The sequence below is a fragment of the Pezoporus wallicus genome, unplaced genomic scaffold (genome assembly GCF_028554395.1).
Source record: "Pezoporus wallicus isolate ANWC-B61680 ecotype Strahan unplaced genomic scaffold, APGP_CSIRO_Pwel_v1 contig_5069, whole genome shotgun sequence".
In the NCBI taxonomy this organism is placed as follows: domain Eukaryota; kingdom Metazoa; phylum Chordata; class Aves; order Psittaciformes; family Psittacidae; genus Pezoporus; species Pezoporus wallicus.
The window spans coordinates 3280444-3299717 of NW_026642361.1; the positions used below are offsets into that span (position 1 = coordinate 3280444).

Below are 19274 nucleotides of genomic sequence, written 5' to 3' on the forward strand. Positions count from 1 at the left end.
GCTGTGTCATGACAATTGTTTTTTGTGTGTATGTGTCTGCCTGTCCCCAAACAAATATACAAGTATGTTTTCCATTATCCAAAATTGGACTGACAGCATAATATATCTTATTCCAGAAAATCATAATCCTACAGTGACAGCACAATTTGCCCAGAAGGTCAGGTAAGCCATGGAGATGGTTTTAGGATGCCCTAAACGTTCTCATAAATGCACTAACACTTGATGAAACTCTGTATTCAAAAGGCTAGATAATTTCTGGTTACGCAGTATCCAGAAAGGGGATAATTGCCATGAGAAGCAGACAAATCAGCCTACAACTCTGACTAATTTCATGGTAAAATGGTAATAGAGAACTTGCAAGAGCTCTTCAAATACACCAGCCCATTAGTAGGCTGCATTTCACTTGAAATGCTCTATTCTCCATATCCTTCCCTAGTTTTATTCTTGTCATCTCACAAAATATTTTTGCAGCTTCTCAAGCTTCTCGTCTCTATCACACGCAGCTGGGATGCAGATTTTTGCTCTGAGCATCAATAGCATTAGGCATTGAGAAAGAACTGTGTTAGAATACAAATTAGATGAAAGATGGATGTGTAAGTTAAAGAGAGCAATAAAAAAAGTCACATCTAAGGTCATTGTATTATTTGGACAAGTTCCTACATGCCTATGTACACATGCCAAAATAATCCTCAAAAGTAGCACAATCTCTTGGCAGAGATAGCTTAGTGTTCCTATTATGACTAGCGTTTCATGCAATCTATTCTTTCATGCAATCTAAAAAGTAGGTGTTTGTGTCTCTGTTCCTTAAGGGCTTGAGCAGTTAGGCAGGCCTAGACTACTTCATATAGGAAAAATCAAAGTTCATTTCAGAAACAAGGAGGAGAAGGAGCTCAACATGATTCCACTATGTCTTAACAACCAAGTAGCATCCCCCTACCCTAAGATACAGCCGTATGTGCCTGTCTTTCCTTACTGAGAAAAATGGAATAAACAGCATGCTTAGTTCCAGGGCTACTTCTAGGTATAGACAAAGAAGGTTATTATCTGAGGTAGCAAATTGGTGAAGATGGCACTAGACACCCCCCCCCCCCCCAAAAGGACGATCATCATACCTTTGCTACCTGGATATGGCTGAGTCTTAAAGGAAACTAACCTTCCCATCTGTCTCCCCAGTCACCTTTCATTTCTGATTCTACAGCTTAACCCAAACATCTATTCCTCCACGTAAACCATTATCCTCAGCATTTACTCCAGTACCTCTCCTGTTTGGCTTCACTGAAAGTTAATTAACTTCTGTTCATATCTTATAATCCTTTCCCTTGTCCTACCTTACACATACTTACTTATTCAAGTCTCTTCCTGTGCCTTGCTACACCGCTTTAATGCTCATTTGTACCAATCCTCACTTTAAATTTACTTTCCTTGCTTGGAAAAACTTCATCCACTCTAATTCTCTGCTATCTGGTTTTATCTGTACCTTCTCAAAATTACTTCAAAGAGACAACTTTTCCTGCTACAAAACAGCATTTACCTGTGAATTTTCTTTTTTTTTATTTAACCATCAAGATCTAATTATGAAATTTAAATTCATAACTTGAATTACAAATTGCACTCATTTTTTGAAATCCCTCCCTTCCTACAAAAAATTATTTTCTTGACAAGGAATCTTCAAAGACAAATAGTAAAATATATGAAGTCCATCACACATGAAACGTCCCACTGTTTTCTCTAATTCTTAAGCTTCCTTATTATTTATTTCATTACTTTTGTCTTGCATATAAAAGAGAAAACATGGTTCAAACTTACAGCTTTGCAAAGCAAACATGTACTTTTAAAATTAATTAACTGATCTTCTAGGCAGGAAAGGTCATAAAGGAATGGATTCTGGAAATTATTATTTTTTAAAATATATACTCACCAGTTTCAGAAGTTCTCACCAGAAGTGGGAAAGATGACTGATTCCCATGGCCAAGTCTAGTGAATGCCCTTACAGAGATGTTGTAGGGGGTATATGGCTTCACTTCACTTAGTGATATACTTGTAAATGAGGCATTTTTGATAAATACATCATTGGAATCACTGTACAGAACTTCATAGTGAGTTATGAGACCATTAGGCTGCTCAGGTGGTAACCATCTCAGATTTATTTCTGTTGCAGTTACATTTATTAACTCTACATTTTGGGGTGGGGAGTCTGGTTCTGCAATACAGAAATCAAAGAGAAAAAATACCCTCTGAGACTTTCAATTAATTGAATGTAGAACTGATCCCATAAACCTACTGGATCCTAATGCTTAGATTAGCTAACTGTGCTATTTATTTTGCTACCATTTTGTTACTCACTCTCCTTCTCAAAACTTTACCACTTTTTAACTCAGTTAATTTTAGTATGTCTTCTTTTAAATTTGTAAAACTAGGCACCTTTTTGAATCCCAGACACTTCAGCTTTTCTGGAATTTCTTTTCTAATCCACTTATAAATCTATCCAAAACTTTCATTTATTAAGAAATAATCTCTTTTGTCTACTGCTCTCACACAGACTGATCCTCCAAATTTCCTCAAATTCACATTCATTAAATTTAACTGAAAGCCATCTTACTGCTTTTTTCTTAAATAACCATCCACCTCATTTCACTCAAGCAACCACTGAATGAAAAGGAACTGTATGCACTGTAACTAAATTCTCTTTAGTTTACTGATACAACTGCTAATTGATGACCATGAAGAACCCAGTGTAAATCTCACATGCACTGGTGTGAAGGTCACACACAAAACAAGTCCAGCTCCGGGGTAACGTGTTGGCTAAATCTACTGTCAAGATATGAGTTCATGTGACTCCAGTGAGCTAATAATGCATAGAAGTGTGGAAGGAGTGAGTGGGCCACACTTACGAAGAAAATAAACAAACTTTGAATGTCAACCTTGACTCCTTTGAAGGCTTCACCACTTCACCTCTGAAATATCCTGCCTATAAAATTTAATAAAATGTACTAAGAACCCAGGATTATGAGATCCAGTTTATGTATAAATACCTAAAACCCAGGTATTTCAGAATTTATCATGACTGTTTTTGTCTCACAACAAAAGGCCTCACAAACAACTTTCATCCCTGATTTTGGAGCATGTGAATGAGAAGTGTTAACTGTATCAGATCACTACTCTCTGGATGATAAGACTGCCCACATGGATATTTTCCACCTGAAGAAGCTTAATTTTTAATTGAGAAGCATTTTGCAGTTTATCTGGCATGGTAAAGTATTTAAATATAACAGCCTAGTGTCTTCCACAGTAATCTAAGACTGATGTAGTTAACCTTTTATTTGGAGGAATCTCTCTTTTCAAGACTCAAATTGTCACTCCTAGGTTGGTTAAAGTTAGGAAACAACGATCTCAACCTGAATGACCTCAGAAGAATAGAGTAATTACATACAGCCTTATAAAAAAGCAGGAACTATTGGGAGGAGGTTCTCAATAGTTTCCTCAAGGTTCAACACATATCTTCCCAATGGATGAACAGTTAGCCTTAAACTCCACTCTGAACAAATTTCTGTAATGCTTAAAGGCAAGGAATTGTAAACTTTCAGAGAAAAAGATATTTAGATAAGTAATTGTCTGATCTTGCCATACTCCTTTCCTCTCCAAACTACTAATGGCACAGATGCATGCAACCTTTAAAGAAAAATGATGAGCACTAAGTTTCATTGTTTGATATTTTGGTTAGTTATTCAGATCATCTAAGATTCTTAAATCCTCATGATTTTTAATCCTGTAATCCTTTTCTCTCCTTTATTATCACTTAATTGTTTTTCCTATACTGTAGTGTATTTGTCAATAAGAGAGACAAATGACAACTGGATAGTTATCTTATTACTCTGACAAAATCTAGAAATAACTTTGCTGAAAACAGTGAAAAATATAAACTTGATAGACAAGAGAAAAGATTAAGGTTTAACACTCATGACTCTGCCCTGTAAATCAAATTTCTCTTTGCCAATGGCAAGTCCAGCTACTGACCCTGTGCCTTCATGGGTGGGGACTGCCATGCAAGCAAGCAAGGAAGATCCAGAAATCTTCACAAAACAGTATTATACCCTACATTAAAACTATTGATTAGTCTTTTAATTAATAAAGTCCCAAAGCTGCACAAAGCCAGCTGCATATATCATTCACTGTAAAAACCTTTCTTCCTTTTGTCTCTCAGAGTTGAAATTAGTTGAATGCTGTTCATGCTACAGCTTTCACCATTATTTATAGCACTTACCTAAAAATGGTCTGAATGAAGTCACTGACTGACAGATGACTAATAATTTCAACAAATACTGATTTTATTTGTATACTTTCTTCCCCTCCTTATGTATATGCCCAGTCATCTGAGAAGTGCAAACTTCAATACAGAAATCAAATCATCATTGCAATGTATTTACCGTCTTCAGGGGTTCTCACAAAAACATCATTCTCTTCAGACAAAGCACTTTCTCCAACTGTGGTAGAGGCTGCAACTCTCATTTTATAATTTGTGTATTTTTTTAAACCTAAAAAGATTAAGAAAAGAAATCTTGACTTCTGACTTCTTAAACATATTTTTTTCCTCATAGCTACTTATAAAACTACCAATCAAAATGGTTACTGTTCTAAGAGGCTTTGATCACATCTAAAAGACAGAATATGTAGAATACCATTTATTTAAGGAAAGCCAAATAAGCATTCAGTCAAATCAACCGATATTGAGAGAAGTTAACCAGCTTCAAACGTGTAAACTTTATGATTTATTTGTCAAAACAAAGGATGTTTATGTGTACGTCAAAATATGCATAATACTGATTAGAATTAATATATAACTGAAACCCATAAGGAATGCATTTTGTTCAATTACTATCAAAATTATCGCCTTAGAAGAAGAAAATTCTTATTAATGTCAGATGAATGCTGTGGAAAAAAATATCAAGTCTGAAAAAGAATTTACAAATTAGGAATATTTTCCTATGTGGAAAGAAGACGCTGAGGAAAAAATTCCAAGGAGAAATCCATTTCACAAATTACTACTCAGTATATTTCAGAAATTCCTACTTGGCACATTTCACAAATTACTGCTCAACTTACCTAGTCCTCTTCTCCCATTTCACATTCCCTACATACCCCTCCACAGTTCACAAACCCCTCAGGAGTGACCCTACCTTGCTTTTACATGCAGTTGTAGTGAGTGCGTGTATGTGCCTGAGTGTGGATGGGGGAGATTTGGTCTCCTTGCAAATGGCTATATTACATAAAGTTGAAAAAAAATTATTTTGTATAATGTATTTGCAATTTTTATTTTTTTCATGAAATGACACTGTACCTGTCATAAGTAAGCTGTTGTTCAAAGTTGTCATGTGGAATGCTCTTTTTGTACCCAGTTCCATCGCATAAACAGTATAATGAATGATCTTCCCATTGGGACTTGCTGGAGGATCCCAATACAGCAAAATAGAGGAGGAGCTAATATTCTTGTAAGATATATTTTGTACTGAGCTTGGAACTTAAACAAAACCAGAAAAATAGAAGAGTAAGTAAATAAATTATTAAAACCCAAAAAAAAAAGTTCAGTAAAAAAAGTCACATAGATTAATTTTGACAGTAGCAGAGTTACAACATTTCACCTTGTTCGTGTGTCCTGACCGTAAGAACTGATGGCGGTCCTTCTCCAACAGCAGTGAAAGCAGAGACACCGATCATGTAGTCTGTGAAAGGTACGAGGCCTTTTATAACATATGACAGCTCTTCAGCCAAAATGTTATCTGTGATTAAATGAAATAGTTACTTATTCATAAACTGATTTTTTTCTTTTGCATTCTAAACTCACTTTGACACAGCACCCTGGAACTGTTTTACTCCTAAAGAATCAACTTTCATGGTAATTACAAAAATAGAAAGAAAAGTTTACACTTCACCTCTTTAACACAATCAAGGAGAGGCTATTATAGGTCCATCCTCATGTGGACAACAAATAGATTGGCCTAGGTAAAAGAATGAACAGGCAAGAACTAAACCCATGAGGTTTATACTCAGCTGTTTCCAAAAATATGAGAGAAATCCTCTAGGAACCCTTTTTCCCAGGGTGGGGAAAGGATGGGAAGTATATGGCCTAGTCTTTCCAGTGACTTTAGAACCATGGCTCCTAAATTAATCTAGAGTTAATGGAGATTTACTTTTGGGTTTGGTTTTGTTGGGTTTTTTGTGTTGTTTTTTTTTTTATTGAGATTCTCTCACCCAGAGGTGCTATAATAACTAGAGATGGCTCCCTCATGGGTCCCTTCACACTGGTATTTTTAGCAAAAGAGTTGTCAGCAGAATGAAGAAGTCATAGAATCATAGAATAGTTAGGATTGGAAAGGACCTTAAGATCATCTAGTTCCAACCCCCCTGCCATGGGCAGGGACACCTCACACTAAAACATATCACCCAAGGCCTCATCCAACCTGGCCTTGAACACTGCCAGGGATGGAGCATTCACAACCTCCCTGGGCAACCCATTCCAGTGCCTCACCACCCTAACAGGAAAGAATTTCCTCCTTATATCCAATCTAAACTTCCCCTGTTTAAGTTTTAACCCGTTACCCCTTGTCCTGTCACTACAGTCCCTAATGAAGAGTCCTTCCCCAGCATCCCTATAGGCCCCCTTCAGATACTGGAAGGCTGCTATGAGGTCTCCACGCAGCCTTCTCTTCTCCAAAGAGGTTTTGGTGTATCTGCAATGAACTTTGAAGTCACCTGCAATCTAACTGTGGTAGTCAAAATAATCTCTTACAAAGCAGCCATTATGCCGCTGCAACATGAAAGTGTGGGTCCTTCACATATCTTGAGTATCAGCTTCAGAGTTTTGTGAGACCAGCATTAAAAGGAAGGCATCTAAAAACCATCAGACCCTGTTGAAAATTTGGCTGTCAACAGCTTTAACTACTATAGGAACAACTATAAAATAATACTCGTGTTAGATTACAACAGACACTGTCTGAAATCAATTTTTCAGCAACACAGACATCTTTTAGGAACTCAATACCGCAAACTGAATGAGGCTGTAAAAAGATCTGCATTTAAAGCACTGCACTTTTTCTTTACATGACAAAGATTCTCCAGGATTAATACAGTACGGAAAAGATCCACTGTAGTTTAAACTAATGGATTAAATTTTAGGTTTAGTTACTGGTGTATATGCAGGAATTTAGTGACTTTAATAAAAGAGAATAAAAAAAATAAAAACTTGACTTTCTCTCCACTGTTCAAAACTCACAGTAAAACCTCAGAGTGGTATGTTAAGTCCCTGCCTGTCAGTTGAGGCCTCCTTAATGATTTGTAAATATCCATTCATGGTAAAGAAACACTTGTCCATTGATAATACAGAACAAGTGTACACACTAATGACATCACCATGTCATGGGGTCATGTCCACCTGTTTGTCACCCATATAGAAAAGTTGTAACTTTTTGACCTATTTACCTTCACTGACATTTGAAAACCTATTAGTCAAAAGGCTTACAGAAATCAAGGTCTCTGAAGGGCTTGGAGATATGTTAATCCCTGACAATCACACCTGCTTTGGCAACTGTAATAACTGATTGTCTATGCAGCTTGGCTGATAGCTTTCGGGTCCTCCTTTCACCAGGAAGAAGGTCAGCTGGGTGACAAGGGGCTAGTTCCTGCCTGTGTGGCATTCCCATTTGGGGCAGAAGGTTTTTGGTGGTAAAAAAATCTGACTCCAACAAATGACCCATTCATCATTTGCTTGAACCATGTGCTAAAGATCATATCTGGGACAGTGATGGGGGTCCTTCAGAACAAAGCAGCAGGTAGAAAAATACCCAAAAATATCTTACCCAAAGAAGAATGTAATTCTGCAGCTCCATTTATAGCAGGCAAATTATCACCAGATACACTTGTAAATGTGACTGGGGATGCTGTCTGAATGCTGGAAAACATTTCAGCTGAACCTTCATATAATTCATTGGCTGTTTCCATTGAATTCCAAGCGGGAGAAGGTTTGATGTTTTCATTTATCATGTATGGTTCCAAAGAATCAACCAAATACTAAAAATTAGAAAGGTAAGAATGAATCACAATCACTGTCATTGCTAAAGTGTTTAATTAAATTTATGTATAACATGGAAATAGTGTTTGTATATTTGTGCATATATATATATATACACATTATATAAATATTGGCATACAAACATTACAACAATAATTCATTTTGCAAAACACGATATTTCTCATGAAAAAGCTCAGCTCAGCTGCCCATAGCCTACAACCTTTTATTCATTTTTATTGTTTAATCAAACACTTCTTCTTAAAATATGTTTTTTAGAGTAAAGTGGCAATTTTAGAGCAAGGCCTTTAAGTTTAATGCTCTATCCTTGATGTTAAATAAATCAATTTTTGAGCTCTGGAGATTCCATTTGTGCTAAACATGTTCTGAAACAGGGTTGCAGGCACTGAAAAAAACAGGGCTTCAGATGCCTCTACTAGGCAAATATAAGGGAGAGGGAAAATAAGTAAGCATATATATGAAAAGAAAGAGTGAAAGGGAGGTGATACAGAGGTCCATAGGACAGAAGGGGAAAAAAACAAATGTTTGAAAGGTGTGGCAGTAGATGTAAGGTGAGCAAGACCTACAAAGAGAGGAAAAACAAAAAGAGAAAAGACAGGCTAGAGCATAGATACAAAATGGTGTGTAAGCACTACATCATTATGCCCCTTCAGAATCTGGGACCAAATCCAGGACTCCAGCGTCTCTAAATTGTTCTGCTGTCATCTGTGAACACTCCCCACTCACACATATGGCCCACTTCACTGCCAGAAAAAGATGCTTTTACAGTGATGTAACTAATTCACATTAGCTCTTTCCCTACAGACTCTGGGTGGAGAGAGGGCAAAGCAGCTTTTTTACTGCTTTAACTAGGGTAGGATTAACCACAGGCAGAGATACAGCACCAATCTCACTTAAGTACCAACAGGTAAAAGCTATATATGCATTATCTTAACCAACATTTTATAGCAAAATAATAACCCACATGGAAATTCTTTTTGCTTCAGAGGCTTTTCCACGCATAAGACAACAGTTTTTTGCTGCTACTAGTTACTGAGTACCATTACCACTGCGGATCTGACAGTTCAAATCCTGTAGCTGCTCTGAGCTTTTGTCAATGTGGTTATAAATAAAGTAATGTTTATTATGATTTATTCTGTTTTTTTAATTAAAAAAAAAGTTCAATAAACTGCAATAAAGCTACAATGACGCTACACTAAGAACTCAAAAATTGGGAAATCCCATCATTAAAACAGCTCTGTGTAGACAAGTTTCATCTTTTTTGTGTCTGTACTATGATACGATCTTTAATTATAGAGTTATATACTTTCATTTTTCCAAGGATGACTGCCTGCTTTAATGAAGGGATCCTTATCCCCATTTTTTCTCCCCCTTACTCCTTATTTAATGTTTGGCTCCAGGGCTCTATTTAACGTACACCATTCAACTTGAAAGCAAGCTCCTTCATTGTGCTCTACAATAAAAATGTAGATACTGTGTCAGATTCAGAGAAAGACATCATCGTCTGAAAAAAAAGGAATTATGAAAACTTTAGGCACCTATGCTCAAAATTCAGACCAAAAGGCCCTACCTGAGAGTGCACTCAATCCCAAGCTGAATGCAGACTAAGATCTACAGTTCTGTGCTGCATGCTCAGAGCTATGCCATCTAAGCACGTAGAGCACATCAGCACCCTAAATCCAAAAGCTAGACTGACTGGCAGCATAAGTTCCATAAATTATTTGATCCAGTAGATGTGTACAGATAAACTTAGCATACAACCACAGCATGTAGCATCAGACATGTAAATTCAAGGATATAAATAGGGGCAGAAACTCTAAGTTTTTTTGCCTTGCAAGCAGAGCACTTAACCAGCCTTGGGAGATTTCTGTTGAATTCATTTCTCCATAGGATTCACATTGACATCTTCTAGGAGTCTGCTTGAGTGGCTATGAATCAATCTAGGTGCCTAAATTCGTAGTCTCCCTATTAGGTTACCCTATACTGCAAAGAACTCAAGGGCTAGAAAGGGTATGACTGTAGGTACAGCTTCCTACCTTCAGCAGCTACAAGAGTCTGGATCATTCTATGAGAATTATTTGTTGTTTTCATGTTGTAGAAACAGTATTAATGGAATCTCTTTAAAACCCAGCCAGAGAAAGAGGGTGGGTTGAGGAAGGTGGATTTTAAAAGCATTGACAATCATCTATGGTGGCTAATTCCACATTCTGTATCTATCAGATAAGGCAGAGGAACAAATTTAATCTAGCAAATAATTCCATATTTAAAAAAAAAAAAAAATACCTTATTTTTTCCTTCAAGAATAGTGTTTTCCAGAGTCACTTCAGTTTCCTGCATGTCTACCTTAACCCTGTACTGGGTAATGATTCCATTTGGTTGTTGTGGCTTCCTCCAAACAATTTTTATATACGTGGCTTCCACTTCTGCTAGATGTAAATCTGATACAGCACCTGGGACTAAATGTTCAAGAAGAAACTTGGTTTCATTAAGCATCTGTGATAATTACAAGGCCCTCCAGCACTTCGTGAAAAGTACAATAGGCATTTAATCAAATTTCACACCCTTATCTCTTTGTTTGCTCCTATGCAGGTAGAGAGTTACCTCACATGGTTTCTTAGTAAACAAGTTGCAGTTCTAAAAACATGCACACCGTTTTTTGACATATAGGTGTGAATATGGCCAGATCCTAAGATTATGCAAATCTATGGAAGTCAGTGTGTTGGAAGCAAGCAGACCTTTGGTAGCTTGCTGCATGGAATCGTAAGTATATTGAAATTGAAAGGTTAGTTTTAAATTCATCAAAAACATAGAAAAATGAAATAAAAAGCTCGGGGGGGGGGGGGGGGGGGGGGTGGGGGAGGTGGGTGAAGCATGTGACATCTTTTATACCAAATTTTGGCTCAATTTCTTCTTTAACTATGCAGTTATGGTACTGAACTTTACATAGGACTGCCAGAGATCAGGTACATTTATATTCAATGACACTCAGATTTTATATGAAAAGTAATTGTTTCCTCTATATCTCAGAAAAAGACAAACCTGAAATCACTTGCATAATGAAGATTTGTAGATTTGGCATTAAAAAGAGACATTCTATGTCACTCCAAAAAAAACCAACCCCAATACATCAACAAAAAATATCAAAATACCCTTTTGCTTCTGACACCGAATTTAGACAGCAATAAGCATGACCGTGCTGAGGCAGGCCACTTCTGGAAATTGTCTCCGAGATCTGAAAATAAGCAGCTACTTCGGGAAAGCATATGGTAAATAAGGATGTGTGTTCCTTTTGCTGATATATCTTGCCAGCAAGCATTGCAGCAGTCACTGTTGAGAGCTTGTCTACATTTGTGCTGGGAGGCAAAAAAACATAACACAAAAATAACCATCCTGAAACTACCTGCCTATTATACACTGTTTTTTTTTTTTCTGGTTGCATTTTCATATGCAGATCAAAAATCCTGCACAATCTCACACACGTGTAAGTTAAACCTGCATTTCTATACAGCGAAGGACCCTCACCTGGTGAGGCGACCACTGGGAGCCAAAACTCCCAGAGTAGCTGGTTCAGGGCCAGAACCAACCATTTGACTGCCACAGGACAAGATCTCAGCATTGGGTCTGCCTCAGAACAATGGTGCCTCCGTAAGAGACTTGTATGGGGTCTTGGATGTGGTGAAAGTGAGTCAGATGAGAGTTTTAATAAGAAACACTGGGGCTGAACAAACCAGCCGTGGGGAATCTTGCGCTGCTCTTTCCTTTCCGCTTGCTGCCATCTAACGGGTAAGCGCGGGGTCTGCAACTTAATTACCGTATCCAAAAATAATTACTTTCATTCAGGCAGAAAATACGTTTCTTTCACAATCCCCACAGGCCTCTGACAGCAAGTGAATTTAGTGACAGTGCATGAACTCGAAAAAAAATGGACAAATAAATTGATGTAATAAATTTTCAGCTAATTTCTTTCATTATCTTTTTATCCTTCTCTTGTAATGCACCTGTAACACACCCCTTCTTTCCTTTGCAAAGTACCTAAAAGGCTCTGAAGGGAAACTGAAACCAATTATTATGTGCAGCACATTCACTTCACTTCTCTATGCTTACTTACCATCTGCAGGAGTGAAAACTGGAAGGTTAGCCTTTGGCCCCACCCCAGCACTTGTCTCAGCACTGATGTACACATTGTAAGGTGTAAACGGCACAAGGTTACTAAATACAAACTTATGATCTTTTGTGCTGTTATCCAGAATATGACCTGGAATGAAAAATGAAGACATTCTAGCTCAAAAATAAAAACAGTCCACAGCCACTTTTCAGGATGATGAAAGATGAAAAGCTAGATTTCTTTGTGAAAACGATAATTTGGCATCAACTTCGTTGGAAATAATACTGAATGTCTAGGAAAAAAATTAACAAACAAACAAAAAAGCAACCTCATGAAGGTATGGCATTTTAAGAGGAAGGGATTTATTTTGTTTCTAAATTAAGTCCTATTGCTTTTTCTGTGTGGTCCCATAAAAATAACAGGATACAGCTCATTAGCTTCTTACTTAACTACAGACAATCATATAATTTCTTTATATATACATGTCCGAGTTAAAAAGAAATAGAAACCCGACAAAACAGACTCATACAGTTGATCATATACTACACAGGAATTCAAATCCTCAAGAAATCTTTAACAGAAAGAGAAAAGAGTAAAGGTAAGATACAGAATGATAAGCTGCTATCTTAGCCTGTCACCCCTCTGAATGGATGAGGAAAGTTGGTTTCCTCCACTTCTAAGAATATCTCATGTAATTTAATTACATATTCTTCCTCACAACAGATTGACTTTTCTCTTAAAAATAATCTACACAATTTAAAAAGTCTAATAGTGAAAGAGATACATAGCACTGCTTTCAAATATTCATTCTGGATAGGCATGGACACTAAGAATGCAACTGTAAGGTAATAATCATAAAAAAGAAATTGAAATAGAAACACCAATTCTGTCTTACCAGATGGTCCATACAGCTGAACTTTGTAACTAAACTTCCCTGTTACTACGGTTGGTGGGTCCCACATCACTGAGAAAGACTTTGCTGTAATGTTGCTCTTAGCAATATTTTGTGGTGGATCTTCTGGAACTTAAACAATATTGGAAAAAGTCTTTGAACATAAAATAATTTATATTAGGATTTCCAAGAACCACATTATCAGACAATTAATGTTAAACATAAACATTAAATATTCTGAAGGGAAGCTGCATTACAAGCACATCTCATTAAAATGACTTTTTAATTTCATTTCCTTTTTTAAGGTAATGAAAAGGTAAAAATGTATCATCACAAAAGATACCAAGGGAGTTGAAACTATGCAAATAATGCTTAAAAGACAACGGAAGCAGGGATTCTACCAAATCGAGCATGCACTTTATCATTATATAGATTACATAAAGATGCTAAAATGTCATTTTTAGCAAACCACCGGCTCTATGGCCAGCCTCTGAATAAGGTTCCTTGGCACACAGGCATACAGAACTCACAGGGGAGCACTTTAACAAGCTGCTTAACGCTCATAAGGTGAGGATCTAATAGAGGTGGGTCCAAAAGCTTGGGTGCACCAGTGTGCTGCTAAAATGAAGGACTTACTGAGGCTTGGGCCAGAGTCCTAACTGTGCTTGTGGCCTTGTGCATGCCACACAGGGCCACACTGCACAGCAGGCCAACCTCCCAGACTATGCTGTGATGGATGAACCCTGGCTGTGCAGGCACCCAGTACACAAGGACTGAAGATCTCATCTGCCAAACAGCTCACATCTTCCTATGTATCTGGCAGATCTACACCCCACTGAATAACGTTTTTATCACTTTCCAGGGTTTTCTTATTAGCAGTGCACTTATACTAGGATATTAACAGGGTAAAAAGTAAACCGGTAATTAGCCTGAGATCATTAGAACAGAAATTATCCAAAACTTCATTAACCTAGACAGAACAGCAAACTAAGGGTTTTTTAAATCTATCAAAGAAATTCAAATGAGCAGTACTAGGAGGGAATTTAACTTTTTTTTTATCTCAACAGTGCTATGAAAGGGAAACCCAGTATCATCAACCTGCTTCAGGCAAAAAAATGATGTACCAACAAACAGACAGACAGAATAACATTCCTCTGAACATCTTCTGGGGATGGCTCTATTAATAATGTTTCCCACTACCTAAGCCATTACAGATCTCCTGTTCCTGGACAACGTTTGTTTCCAACTCTAACTTTTCAGTACATTGCAGGTAACCCAAAATCAACTTCCTGGTGTTTAAAGATTTTTTCAGCACTGGAGAACTTTCTGCAATAGGTACAGATTGGGGAACAATAGGACAGGAGTTTTCTTCATACTGCTTGTTTTTTCACAACAGCAAATAAGTTTTAAGTCATTTCTACCTATACAATACACATATATTTTTAATATTATGCCTGACACCTTTTCCCTTCATCTGTATTTTTAATTTTTCTCCCACTCTGTCATTCAGTTCTTAAAGTATCCTCAGTTTTTCATAAAATTTGACTTATCTTGAACACAGTTTTGTATTTTTGACTTTTAAAAATAACTGTACACTATTAGATACATTAGACACATTGCAGTTATATATAGTTTCAGTTGAGTCCATCAGGTAAAATTAATGTAAATACAGGTAATCATGTAAATACAAAAGCGTGATACCGATAAAGAGAGATTTGTACTGAAGTTTGCAAAACAACTTCAATCTGATATTCTGAAGTTTTCATATAAATCTGAGAACTGTATTTCCATTTGAAAGCAGTAAATACCTGATTCTGGTGTTCGGACAATTGCACTGTCAATGTAGCCTGCTTCAGTGGTAACTGCAGAAACTTCAAAAAGGTAGGTGGTATATGGCCTGAGGTTAGTTATAACAAAACTAATTGCTTCATTCCAAACAGAGCTCATTTGATTTGGTGCCTCTGCACTTGGTGTAACTGTAGTCCTTGAAGGAATTGTGGATTTGCCAAAAGTAGTTGAAGGAGTAGTAGTACTCCACAAAAATGATTCACTGTTATCCTACAAAGACAAAAATATGAAACATGATAAGATGCATCTATAATCTATAATAGTAAATATATGTAGAACAAAAAAGGCAGACCACCTTTGAAATAAAATTACCCTAAATTGGTTCTTTCTATGCTTCAGTCTCCAAATTCGGGTTATTATTTCACCAGTTGACTTTGCTAGTATATCCTGTTAGTGACACTTGTTACAGTTTTCTGCTTTATTCCAGAAGATTTCAAATCTGACTGAAAGAAGCAACTCTCTAGAGTTCATTCAACTATTCCCAGATTCCAGTCTCAGCATTCAGTCTGTCTGAAAAAAAACCTCCCTAGAGAAGTCCTTCTACATCACATGTATGTTATATGTATTTATGTGTATAGAGATATACAGCATACATATGTCCATGTATCACGGATAAGACCAGACAGGAGTTTCCTAATCCATACTGTCAGGAGACATCTCTGAAAAACTGCTAGACTTTACAGTAACCAATGCTTATGATTCAGTAGGTGGCAGTCTCCCTTCTCAGTGCTGAATTTAATCAGCTTGGCGTTGAGAGACTTCACGATGCCTAAAATGATTTTCCAAATACAATCTGAAACAAAAGTCCTGATAATTTTCATTATTTAAAATGGCGCTTTTCATTAAGATACTGAGCCTAACACCCTGGGGGGAAAACAAAGGGAAATAAAAGTTTGACAACTTGACATCTGGGTAACCACAACACTGCTCAGAATAAAGAGGAAAAGGAAAAGAAATACTAGAAAAGAGATTTTTCCTCAAGAAATTCTGAAATGTATACATTGGTTACAGGTCTGAATCTGATGAATAGCCAAAATTCAGAAACTTTTCAAGGAATGCTTCTTTTAAGACCAAGGCAGACTAAAAGCATTTTTTAAATCACTCTGTTCATCATGGGGCTTTTTATTTTGATATGAAAAGTACTTTTCAAATGTTGAAATGGTACACAGAATAAAGTATACATTTAAAATATAAAAATCATTACCACGCTACATAAAAAAATAAGATATTAACATTCCTATATGTTGGCATTGACCAAAAACCCCCCAGCAATTCTAGCTATTTCTAGTTGAATGCTGTATAAAATAAAAATTTAAAAATTGATAGCTGAAAAAATTCTCTACTTCATTATTCCCTGTTACAAGGATGCCAAATTGAATCTTTCTTAACAATTTTTTCTTTGATCAAATGGAGCTTCTCAAGGAAAAACATCCATTTAATCTATTTTGAATAGAAAGGGTTTTCTTCAAGCATTATATCCTGCCCTGAGCCTAAGCCTATACAGTATCGGGATTGTTCTGAAAAGCAAGCCTCAATTTTTTTATGCCTCAAAATTTAGATGAAAAACTATATGCTCTGGCTTGAGTCTAGCTCTAATTCAAAAGGTTTATAGTACTTACATTGCATTCTGGTAACCTCCCAGACAGAAGGTCCTCTACGTTAACCAAGACATCCTTCACTACAATTCCACTTCTTGCATGTTTCACACTAATCTTGAAACTAGTTATCTTCCCATTTGGTTGCCGAGGGAGAAACCAGATCAGATTTACAGCCGAATAGTTTAAGGCTTCTACTGTGAGATTCACTACTTTACCTGGAGCTTGAAAACAAACAAACAAAAGCAGTGAGACACATTTTTCATCTCAGCACTGGAAACAAATACAAAAAAATCCCTTTTATTTTGGTAATGATATTTCTCACTTCTAAACCCTGGAGCAAATAAATAACAATCATTCACAAACACATGTAAAGTAGCTAATATGCAACCAGCTCTTTTCCAATCTAGCTTAAGTGAGAATTATAATTATTTCAGTCTCAATACTATAGCAATTGGTTTGGTCAACTTTGGCCATTCCTCCTAGAAGCAACTCATCTTCTGTGTCAGAAGTAGCAAATTTTGGCCCATTTTTGTTTGTTTAAGACCATATGACAGTTCCTGCAATAGCTATTCTTAGTACTAGGGAGAAAAGAGTTATGCTGCCTTAAAAACATGAAACTGTCCACAATTACAGATCTTCCACAGATGAATTGAGACAGGTCCTCCAAGCCTCATATGTAGTTCTTACTTAGGCCGTGCTGAATCTTTTGCAGGGTATTCACCTCCTCCCCCTTCCTCCTTGTATTTAAAGAATTCTATCTTTTGGCTACCTTTCACACTTTAAACTGAAACTCTTCTTGTTGTTCAAGATGTTGGGTCTTAACTACCAAAGAGAGAGTTAAAAGTTGAGAAAGTTAAAGTATAAATGCAGTATCAGTGACACATAACTCTCAACTAGTATTTGCAGAAAAATTCAAATTGCACTTATAATAAGGGATTTCAGCTTTACTAAAAACGTATGCCAAAATGCATCTAAGGCCTCATATGAAGAAATGCTACTGTTGCCCTCTGTCAAGCACAAGTAAATAAATCTGGCAATACAGATTTCTAGCTGCAGTAACGTACAAGTGGCAAGTTTACTACCCTTTCTCATACTTGGTTTTACAAGTCATTGCATTATCTCAGAAATCTCATGCAGAGTGATGATTTCCTGCCATTAACTGAGATACGGCACAGCTACAGAAACCAACCAGGATTCCTAAACGCAAAGGGATGGTTGCTGCTGCAGCAGCCCAAATTCTATATGCCAGTGACACAGGTTCACCCTACCATAATTGACCTGGAGCCAGCTCTTTCAGGCAAGGCACAAATGCTTCTCCAGCATGAGCAAGACTAAAGCCACTAAATTAATAAATATTATGCAAATTCAGACTACAGTTACAATTTTTTACTCTCCAAAGCCATCAAGTTAAACTTTCATTTTATTTTTTAGGTTTCTTTTTTCAGAATTAAGAAGTAAAAACTTAGTGAAATACATTCCGTGCTGTGTTTAGAGAAGGCATTTGACTCCAAGCACTAAATAAATATGGCTTGACATCAGCAGGCAATGCCTGATTTGTTCCCATAACAAAGTCTGTCTGTCTGTACTGCTGCAGGCAACAGTAAATGGGTCCACTTGATAGGTAGCTCTGCTCTCCTGTGACCCCGCTTTCTGAAAGCAGCCTAGCTAAAAATTGGCATAGGAAAACCTCAACAGAAACAGAGTTTGCATATAAGAAACACCCATAATGTGAACATTCAAAATGCTATTACTAGCAACTAGGACAGAATGCACCTTTTCCACTGAGTGAGAGAATAAGAAAAGGATTGTTTTTTTGTTCTAAATGCATTAGAATTGTTCAAGTGTAAAATGTGCCATGGATACTTAGTAGCTTTATTAAAATTACCACTTTCGGCAGTCTGAAAAAGAAAAGGATCGCTAAATACTCCAACACCAGCACTGTTCTCCGCAGCAACCTACAGAAAATGAAAAAAGCCACATTAGATAACCTACAGAATATATAGTTTCAGGGACTATGAAAACCTTCTACCTATCAAACTGTAAGTATTTGAATGAACATGCCTTTTATAGATTCTGCTTAATTTACGCTCATCATTTAAATGTGGAAAAAAAAATAAAATGGAAGACTTATGAAACAGTGTAAGAAACTGAAAAAAACATGTGGCCATATCCATACTTCAAAAAGGCTGAGTCCCTATTTTAAGCTAAAATAAACAGCAAGAATAACATCAGTAACACTCCTTTTCCTTACCACAATTCACTTATACCAGCTCCCCCATTCCTATTTACTTGTACTATAACTTAAAAGAGTAAAAGGAAAATAGGTTCTCTTTTATTTCTTGAACTCCTGAAGGACAGAAAGAGAAGGTTAACTTCCACCAGGGCAGAAACCCAAGGAGAGCATGTATTTTGGCAGAAAGATAACAGGCCATGGAACTGTGGATGCACTTTATGATGCACTCAATGCTTGCTATCATAGCAGTCTTCCTGTTGAAGAAGACTAACAAAGACTTTGAAAGTCTTTGTCAAGAATTTCTTTGTTAAGATTTTTTTTGGTTGGTTGCTTTTTTGTTTGTTTATAAAGAATTTCTTCATATGAGAAAACGACTAACAAAGACTTTGTTAGAATTTATGGATATAAACACAATGATGCTACTTGCTCTGCAGTGACTTACTGACAATTCAACTCAGTGATGGGCCACGGCATGGAATACTTACAATGAAAGAGGAATGAAGTCTGACTCCTTATTT

General features: G+C 36.7%; 1 protein-coding gene across 5 annotated transcripts in view; it reads right to left on the bottom strand.

The window, feature by feature from the left end:
* The window catches only part of PTPRQ (protein tyrosine phosphatase receptor type Q), a 129299-nt gene that overhangs the window by 80510 nt on the left and 29515 nt on the right, over positions 1–19274 (bottom strand). For all 5 annotated transcript variants that reach the window (XM_057429397.1, XM_057429396.1, XM_057429395.1 and 2 more), the window contains exons 21-31: positions 18409–18478; positions 16545–16744; positions 14886–15135; positions 13081–13209; positions 12189–12335; positions 10364–10536; positions 7851–8061; positions 5637–5774; positions 5336–5515; positions 4425–4532; positions 1919–2200 (exon numbers count right to left, since the gene is read on the bottom strand). In XM_057429397.1, coding sequence (XP_057285380.1) covers positions 1919–2200; positions 4425–4532; positions 5336–5515; positions 5637–5774; positions 7851–8061; positions 10364–10536; positions 12189–12335; positions 13081–13209; positions 14886–15135; positions 16545–16744; positions 18409–18478 — 1888 coding nt within the window. The remainder of the gene's footprint in view (positions 1–1918; positions 2201–4424; positions 4533–5335; positions 5516–5636; positions 5775–7850; positions 8062–10363; positions 10537–12188; positions 12336–13080; positions 13210–14885; positions 15136–16544; positions 16745–18408; positions 18479–19274) is intronic.